Source organism: Procambarus clarkii, chromosome 91, assembly GCF_040958095.1.
Source record: "Procambarus clarkii isolate CNS0578487 chromosome 91, FALCON_Pclarkii_2.0, whole genome shotgun sequence".
Taxonomy (NCBI): Eukaryota; Metazoa; Arthropoda; class Malacostraca; order Decapoda; family Cambaridae; genus Procambarus; species Procambarus clarkii.
In genome coordinates this window covers 11617847-11627489 of record NC_091240.1, presented here as the reverse complement: position 1 = coordinate 11627489, position 9643 = coordinate 11617847, and the positions used below count along the sequence as shown (strand labels likewise).

The 9643-nt window shown below is 42.9% G+C and overlaps 1 protein-coding gene and 1 long non-coding RNA gene across 2 annotated transcripts in view; one reads left to right on the top strand and one right to left on the bottom strand.

Moving 5' to 3' along the window:
* LOC123774073 (uncharacterized) overlaps nucleotides 1-8837 on the top strand; it is a 24562-nt gene extending 15725 nt beyond the window's left edge. The window contains exons 10-14 of the mRNA XM_045768212.2: nucleotides 584-770; nucleotides 989-1204; nucleotides 2028-2137; nucleotides 6057-6177; nucleotides 8567-8837. Of these exons, the coding sequence (XP_045624168.2) occupies nucleotides 584-770; nucleotides 989-1204; nucleotides 2028-2137; nucleotides 6057-6177; nucleotides 8567-8706 (774 nt within the window). The 3' untranslated portion in view covers nucleotides 8707-8837. The remainder of the gene's footprint in view (nucleotides 1-583; nucleotides 771-988; nucleotides 1205-2027; nucleotides 2138-6056; nucleotides 6178-8566) is intronic.
* The window catches only part of LOC138359487 (uncharacterized), a 31356-nt gene continuing 23083 nt past the window's right edge, over nucleotides 1371-9643 (bottom strand). The window contains exon 3 of the long non-coding RNA XR_011225958.1: nucleotides 1371-2172. This is a non-coding gene — a long non-coding RNA (uncharacterized lncRNA). The remainder of the gene's footprint in view (nucleotides 2173-9643) is intronic.

Here is a 9643-nt window from a genome sequence, read left to right as displayed (position 1 = left end):
CTGAGGCAGTTCCTATTTTCATCCACCCAACTCACTCACACACGTGTCAACAACTCACTCACACATGTGTCAAAATACTCTTGGAATAACCCAGCGATCCCACACCTGTTATGTTACCCGGTAATTTGTTACATAAAATTGCCTTCCTGTTTCCAAATAAGAAATTGCTTGGCAGTACCTAGAGCATGGGTTCGAATCCCCCCCATATATATATATATATATATATATATATATATATATATATATATATATATATATATATATATATATATATATATATATATATATATATATATATACAGAGAGAGAGAGAGAGAGAGAGAGAGAGAGAGAGAGAGAGAGAGAGAGAGAGAGAGAGAGAGAGAAAGAGAGAGAGAGAGAGAGAGAGAGAGAGAGATAGATAGATAGATAGATAGATAGATAGATAGATAGATAGATAGATAGATAGATAGATAGATAGATAGATAGATAGATATATAGAGTGATAGATATATAAACCTTCATTTGTTATGTCTTCAGTCTATATATGAATTTCCCTGTTGCCAAAGTGTGGCAGCGGCTAATATACATAATATCCTTCTAGCAAGTGAACAGCATCAACAGTGCCTGTTATGATGACCTGATATGTGTTAGTGACCTGAGGTCACCATACTCACTACCAGCCGCCCTCAGGACCCCCAAGCCTGACTTCACTATCTATCTCGCTTTCCAAGTCCGAGGCGTAAATAATGACAACTTCTACTCTCGAATTTATTATAATTATGATCTAGGTAAGTTTAATTTACTGCAATTATCATTTAATTATTATCATATTATTATGTACGTGAAGGAAAGACTCAATATATCTGTAAGTTTATTAAAAAACATATTTTCGGATGTAATTTAATTTTCGAAGATTTCTCAATATATGTGAGAAACATACGGTATGTGTGGTTGTGTAATGAACCATTTTAGTGAACCTTCGAACCTTGTGTTTATTTACATGAAGTTGATGAAAGCCAGCGAGTGACCACACCCCAGATCAACAACCTGTCTTATGTAGCTCTGTCCACTCCTCTGATCCTGGGCGGTGAGGCGCAGGAACAGATCTGCAATGTTGATGTGCCGCCCCCTGGCAAGAACTGTGCTCAAGACTACTGCGGGTGTCTCCATATGTATGAGATCCCCCTCGGCTCCCTCGTCGAGCTGGTCTTAATTGATGAAGGTTTGTATAAGAACATAAGAACAAAGGTAACTGCAGAAGGCCTATTGGCCCATACGAGGCCAATAGGCCTTTCTATAACAATCCAATCCCACTCATATACTTGTCCAACCCGCGCTTGAAACAATCGAGGGACCTCACATCCACCACGTTACGCGGCAATTTGAAATTGAAATTGAAATTGAAATAAGTTTATTGAGGTAAAATACACACAAAGGGATGAGGTAGCTCAAGCTATTCTCACCCCATTCAGTACATCGTGTTAATATATACATAGACACACATCACAAATAAACATATTACCAAACAACGCGGCAATTGGTTCCACAAATCAACAACCCTGTTACTGAACCAGTATTTCTATCGTTATACTGTATTGTACAGTATTCAGTACTGTATTGTACATCCAACATTATACACATGTTTGGTTATAACTTTACTACTTTACCCGTTTCATATAGAGTATTTATAACAAGAGTTAATACTTTTATATAGTGTATAGTGTAGCAAGGGCTGCCACTGGCAGGTCGGGTTTGGCCTTATAGGCCAGCCTTTCAGTGGCCGGGTCGACCCGGGTTCCCATCAACCCGGCCCAGTCACCTCTCAAATATGCTCTTATAAATCTTGTTTTCTCTTCATTCTCTTTCTAATATGTCATCTTTTATGAATATGCTGAAGTATTTAAACATCTTAATCATTTCCTTCTTGTAATCATTTAACTTATTTCATTTAACATTGAAACTTTATAAAACAGTCACCTAGTCTGCATTAACTCTAATTTCCATTTAGTTATATTTTGCCATTTGTATACATTTGCCTTTTATAGGACAAAATGGTGATGACAGCCACCCAGTGCACCTGCATGGGGAGTACTTCTATGTGCTGGGCCAAGACCGCCCCAACGATGTTCCTGAAGCTGAGATCACACGGAGTCAGGTCAGTGACACATCCACTCCACTGGCCACTTCTTCCTCCAATTAATCAAATCAATTCAGAATGTTTATTCAGGTAAAAGTACATACATAGAAGATGAGATACAAACAGACTGTTGGATTTATAGACTGAACTAGTACACACAATACCTAAAGCCACTGATGACTTGTAGGCGCTCAAGTCTCCGCCAGACTTGGGTCATGGCCTAATTAACAGAGACTCCATGAACCATAGAGGTTGAGACGCTGGCAGAAGTTGCGGGAGGGCATTTCCTGGCAAATGATAATAGGCACAGCGTTTCGGGCAAATGGTAGTATGAAAATATAAATGTTGTAATCATAACAAGTTATTTTCATTGTCATTTTTGTATTTAAATTCCAATCTGGATGACTCCAGCCATCAGCACTGTTTGTATCCCGTTAAACTTCGAACTCGCTCATCCATCTAGTCGAAGTGGTTCTTTTGCTCTTAGCCCAGATGGTATGACCTCCCTCCGAGGTCACCTCCCTTCCCGCGTTAAGGCAGGGTGCTTCCTGTATTTACGATTCCTGCAGAATCCAGCAATTAGCTCTTGGACCCCACCTTTTTAACCAACTATTTTTCGTCTTATGTCTACTACATATATTTCTCTAACACACACACACACACACACACACATTCCCAGGTGTCTAACTTATTTTATTTATTTATTTTTTATTTATATATATATACAAGAGTTCTCACTTTCTTGTAAAGCCGCCAACTCGGTTAACAACCAGGTACTCATTCACTACTGGGTGAACAGAGGCGCCAGTTAAGGATTGACGCCCAGTCAATCCTCCCCAGCCAGGATACGAACCCAGGGCAAAGCGCTTGGGAAACACCAATCGAGTGTGTTACCACTTCACCACGGGGACTGCAAACTCCCAGGCACTTATTTACTGCTAAGTGAACAGGGCATGAAACTGTCCATTTTTTTCTGCCTCTGCTGGGAATCGAACGCGGGCACTTAAGACTACGACCCCTGAACGTTGTCCACTCAGCCGGGAGGCCCCTTTCCACATTGCCATGTTAGTCGAGAAGGTGTGACCTTCCTCCGACTCTTTACCTCGCGTTAAGGCAGTGTGCCTCCACCTATAGTAACCCAGAACTGACATATTGTCAGCCTAAGTCTTTAAACCTCGTCACACTACTCTCCGCACTCTGGCCTCTGCTCCCAGTTGGTGTTGGCACTCCAAGAGTTTAACGCCTCGCTGCAGAGCCATGATGATTGATGATACTTTCTTGATTATGCACCCCATACCCATCCCATGAGCGGTGGTGTAAAGGGTTACAGAGGCACATATCGGTTCAGGAACTGAATCCCATAGTTCATTTAGCTAAGCAAGTGACAATCTACTAAAGCCTCAGGGAATACGATGTACTTGATTGCTGTAAACCCTCTCACCAGTGTAATAGGTCTGCTCCCTGGAAAGTATAGAAAATAGACGTCGAAATTGTACCCCTCAAGGTGAAGAAGATTCATCATGAACCGGGACAATTACGGTGTTTGTATGGAAGCATGATATCTCGGTTACCAAGAGGCAACAGTTTACATGTATATTGTGACGGGTTGGTGGCGGAGGATGGCAGGGCAGGGTGTGGTGTCCTAATAAGAGAATATACTGAGTTTGGAATTGTGGACAGGAAAATTGAACTTCGACTTAGTAATTATATATCGTCCACACAAGCTGAACTGCAGACCATTCTGGTTTGTTTAGAGGAAGTACGTCAAAACGACAAAGATGTTTTTGTATTTGACGATAGTCGAGGAGCACTTGATTCATTAAACAGTCGAAATCCAGTCTTCAAGGATTGTAAGGAAATGATAAAAGAGATACAGCTGAAAGGTCAAAAAGTGAAATTCATGTGGATTCCATCTCGTGTTGGAATAGTGCTCAACGAGGTGGTGGATGACTTGGCCAAACGTGCCACATCAAAACCACAAGTTGACATTGAATGGGTTTTCACAATGAGACAAATAAGAAGAAAAATCAGAAATATTCAGGCACAGGAAGAAGTGGAGAGGAGAGGTGTAATGCATGAGGGAAGCCAAACCATGCAATATTACATGTGTGTGAGTCAAAACACCCATTTCACTTATGGTAAAAGGAGAAATGCTTGGAGTGACTCTGTGTACATGCGGCTCAGGCTTGGGTACAAATATTACTGGGAATATGGGATAGGTGTTCATGATAATGACACGAAGTGTAAACTATGTGGTATGTTAAGGCCTCACACCCTTGCCCATTATGTTCTTGATTGTCCGTTGATTAATGTATATAGAAACACTGAGATAAGAACTGTTCCTGAACAAATAGCCTGGATGTGTCACAATGGAAACATTGATGATATTCTGGAGAAATATAAGAATTTTGCATCAAGATTGTAACCTTTTGTTGCATTGCCTGAATGTCTCTTGCAAATTGTCTGTATACCTAATCATAAAAGTACGTCTGATAATTGTCCACAAGCTGAATTTCCAGGGACACATTCTAAATATATAAAAAAAAGTTTCAAAAACTGTTGGCATTTTTTCTAAGATCAGATATTATGTGCCTCGCCCTGCCCTGGTGACGCTCCATTACTCCCTCATCTATCCATATCTCAACTATGGTATTTGTGCTTGGGGTTCTACTACCCAAAATCATTTACGTCCTCTAATTACTCAACACAAAGCTGCTATTAGGACAATATCAAACTCTGGCCCCAGACATCACTCAGTACCCATATTCAAATCTCTGAATATGTTAGATATTAAGTCACTGCACATTCTCTCATGTGTATTATACATATATAAAACGCTGAACTGTAATGCCAATCCTGACCTCAAAAGCTTCATTGAAGGTTGTAACAGAACCCATGAGCACAACACCAGAAACAAATAGTTTTGATATTCCAAGATTACGACTTAATCAACTAGAAGTGCTCTACAAATCAAGGGACCCAGAATGTGGAATGACCTTCCCAATCATGTTAAAGACTGTACCTCTCTCAACCAGTTTAAGATAAAAACTAAGCACTATCTAATAAATTCCCTGTAACCTACCTTACCCCTATATTGTCAACCCATGTCTGTTTTCTTAAACAACGCTGTTTGTCGACCTAATTGTATTTGTGCTGCTTTTTCAGCCATGTTCCCCCCTTTTTTATTTTTATTTTTAATTGTTCTCAACACATTTTATACTTTAATCTCAATTAGTATTAAGTTTTAGTCTTAATGTTTTTCCTGCCCGAAATGCTTTGTGTAATAGTGGCTTTAGGCATTGCATGTACTAGCTCTATCTATAAATCTGTCAATTTTTGTAAAACCTCTTATATGTATGTACCTTACCTGAATAAACATTTATTTATTTATTTATTTATTATTTATGTATTAACACGATGTACTGAACGGGGTGACAATAGCTTGAGCTACCTCATCTGTGTGTGTGTATTTTACCTAAGTAAACTTATTTAAATTCCAATTTCAATGTTTAAAGCTAGTTACACAGTTACTGATGTTATATAAACTCGCTGCAGAGCGAGTTTCCGCTGTTATGTTCTCTGCAACATCTTTGGTATTGAGTCTTTCAAAACTTGTCTCTGAAACTTTCCTTGCCTTATACTGAGTTGGTTTTCCTCTCTCAAGGTTATACTATTTTCTATTTTTTTGTTACCTTTTTCGTTAACCTATTGTCGTTAATTGTAAATACAACCATAATTATCATATTATAAAAGAGAATGCATCACACAACCATAAATTATCATTATACTACAGAACCGTGCTAAAAGTGCCTGGGTTTCTAAATATATTAGTTCTCCTTGTGGTTTTCCATACTCGGAGACACCAAGCAAAATTTGATTGGACTACAAATTAGATTCTAACTGATACATTGTTATTAATTTATTTACTTTTGCTCAGGTGATCGACATGGATTTGAGAGGTCAGTTGAAAAGGAACTTTGACCATCCAGTGTTGAAGGATACCGTCGCTGTGCCTGATGGAGGCTACACCATTGTCAGGTTCATTGCTTCTAATCCAGGTACACTATAATATATAATATATATAAACGTTGTATTTGTTCTTTAGATTGAAATATATTCAGGAAATGTTTGCGCATTCTCAGGAGCTTTGAGAGTTATATGGGTATTTCTCTATATTCCCACGACAAAGGCTGAGTGTGAGCGTGAAAAGTGTGAGGACGGAGGGTATGTAACGGCTAGTCAGTGTGAGGTACAGTGACTGAGTGTGAGCAGGTCACAAGAAGTATGTATGGAATACAAATAATTATAATCAATCTGTTAAGAGGGAATGTTTCATATCTTTTAGGATAACTCAACTCTTAGTATACACCTAGTCATAAGAAGTGCCGGGATGCTGGTTTGGGGGATTTGTTGGTGTGGTAGGGGAGGTGGGTCCCCCTGGTACTGTACAGTGTGGGAGGTGGGTCTCCCTGGTACTGTATAGTGTGGAAGGTGTGGTGGGGGAGGTGGGTCTCCCTGGTACTGTACAGTGTGGGAGGTGGGTCTCCCTGGTACTGTATAGTGTGGAAGGTGTGGTGGGGGGAGGTGGGTCTCCCTGGTACTGTACAGTGTGGGAGGTGGGTCTCCCTGGTACTGTATAGTGGGGGAGGTGGGTCTCCCTGGTACTGTACAGTGGGGGAGGTGGGTCTCCCTGGTACTGTACAGTGGGGGAGGTGGGTCTCCCTGGTACTGTACAGTGTGGGAGGTGGGTCTCCCTGGTACTGTACAGTGTGGGAGGTGGGTCTCCCTGGTACTGTACAGTGGGGGAGGTGGGTCTCCCTGGTACTGTACAGTGGAGGAGGTGGGTCTCCCTGGTACTGTACAGTGTGGGAGGTGGGTCTCCCTGGTACTGTATAGTGTGGAAGGTGTGGTGGGGGGAGGTGGGTCTCCCTGGTACTGTACAGTGTGGGAGGTGGGTCTCCCTGGTACTGTACAGTGTGGGAGGTGGGTCTCCCTGGTACTGTACAGTGGGGGAGGTGGGTCTCCCTGGTACTGTACAGTGTGGGAGGTGGGTCTCCCTGGTACTGTATAGTGTGGAAGGTGTGGTGGGGGGAGGTGGGTCTCCCTGGTACTGTACAGTGTGGGAGGTGGGTCTCCCTGGTACTGTATAGTGGGGGAGGTGGGTCTCCCTGGTACTGTACAGTGGGGGAGGTGGGTCTCCCTGGTACTGTACAGTGGGGGAGGTGGGTCTCCCTGGTACTGTACAGTGTGGGAGGTGGGTCTCCCTGGTACTGTACAGTGGGGGAGGTGGGTCTCCCTGGTACTGTATAGTGGGGGAGGTGGGTCTCCCTGGTACTGTATAGTGTGGAAGGTGTGGTGGGGGAGGTGGGTCCCCCTGGTACTGTACAGTGTGGGAGGTGGGTCTCCCTGGTACTGTACAGTGGGGGAGGTGGGTCTCCCTGGTACTGTACAGTGGGGGAGGTGGGTCTCCCTGGTACTGTATAGTGTGGAAGGTGTGGTGGGGGGAGGTGGGTCTCCCTGGTACTGTATAGTGTGGAAGGTGTGGTGGGGGGAGGTGGGTCTCCCTGGTACTGTATAGTGAGGGAGGTGGGTCTCCCTGGTACTGTACAGTGGGGGAGGTGGGTCTCCCTGGTACTGTATAGTGTGGAAGGTGTGGTGGGGGAGGTTTCTTTTCTTCAGCACCCCACCAAAGTGGGGAGTAAACACGTATGTAATTTTCATATAACATTATTTAATGTATTTATTCTAAGCAGTAAGGACAATTATGGCACATATAACGGGTTACTCTTCACTCTTATCCCACTTCCAAGTTTCTAGAGTCTTTTCGCTCATAATGTTTCGGCCGATAGAAATCATATTTCGTAATATGCTAATATCACAAGCTGTTTATACACCGAGAGGTCTACCCACTCTTCTCGGTGTACTGTATATACACCGAGAGTGTACTTTAGTCCGACCACTATACTCACCCAGTCCAGTAGCACTGTGGTCTACGTTCTCCGCTCATAACTGAGGATTCCGGGTTCGATGTTCAGATAGGACACAAATGGCGGAGCATGTTTCCTTTCACCTCATGCTCCCATTCACCTAGCAGTACCCGGGAGTTAGGCCATTGTTATGGATTGCATTCTAGGGAAGGTCAGTAGATGACCTAGCTAGGCCTAGGGTAGGACCTCGATAAACTTGTGCACAGGCTTCCTGTCCCCGCCGACGAGAATTATACATGCTGGCTGGTCAGAAAACTATTGTGGTCTTCCTTAATAACCCTCTGGTGAGTAGTGAAGTAGTAGTGAAGTTGAGGACTACGACCGTGCGCGAGCACCTGGGCAGGTGTGGCACAGGTGCTCTCGCATGCTCGTAGTCTTCAACTTCATTACTCTGGTGGCGGGTATAGCCATCAAGCCCACCACGAATAAGGTCATAACCCTGGTATTGTCTGGCTCTCAGGGTACTGGCTGTTGCACTGCCACATCCTCTTCCACTCCGTGGCCGGCATGGAGGTGGTCTTCAAGTTTGGTAGTGATCACGACTTCCCTCCCGTCCCACCCGGCTTCCCTTCCTGTGGAGACTATCCCAAACTTTTGTGAGCTACTCTCCACTCTAAAAGATAAAGCGATGTTGTCATATTGATATCCCCTGTTATTTGGCTACTGTAAGGAGGCTTTATTGTGAGTAATTATGAAAGTTTTTTACATTAGATAAACCAATTGCAAAAACATGTTAATATAAATTGTGAGTGAATTTGCACTTTAATTACTTTAGCATTAATATGGAGACATCTACTGTGAACATGAACAAATCCACAAAGGCCGTGATGAGGGTTCGAAATTAGGTCCAGGATGATCCCAGTCGTGCCTTAGTCGATTGCACCACGACATGGTCAAAAGAATTGCAACCGGGATGGCTAGTGCCCTCACACAGTTCCCGCAGCCTCTCCGAGACAGAAACCGTTTTTTTAGAGGCTGCAGAATCCATGTGGGGGCAGTAGCACTCCCGGTTGCAATTCTTTTGACCATGTTGTGACGCAATCAACTAAAACGCATCTGGGATGATCCTGGACGTAAGTTCGAACCCTCATCATGGCCTTTGTGGATTTATTCATTTGATGTATCAGGCTGTTGTGATTTCTATGTGTACTTTGAACATATTATTGAACTCAAATTGTGAATTTTACCAAATGTCAGTTTGGCTATTTTGGTATCGAATACAATTACAATATTGAAACTATGCGACCAGTTATGGCAAAATATGGTTCAATGAGAATGTGGAAGAGAACGTGTAGGTTAACTTACATAATGTGTGTGGAGGCCTGAGATGATCCTGACAACCGGTACATATGTATTGGGTGTTATATATGTGTTATCTAAGATCTCTGCGTGCATTATTATGAACTGATGAGACGGTGTGTGAACCAGTGGTACCATGAGTGAACCACTGGTGGCAGGGTGACTGAGTGAACCACTGGTGGCAGAGTGACTGTGAGACCCACTGGTGGCAGCAGGAGAGAATCATCAGATACATCAA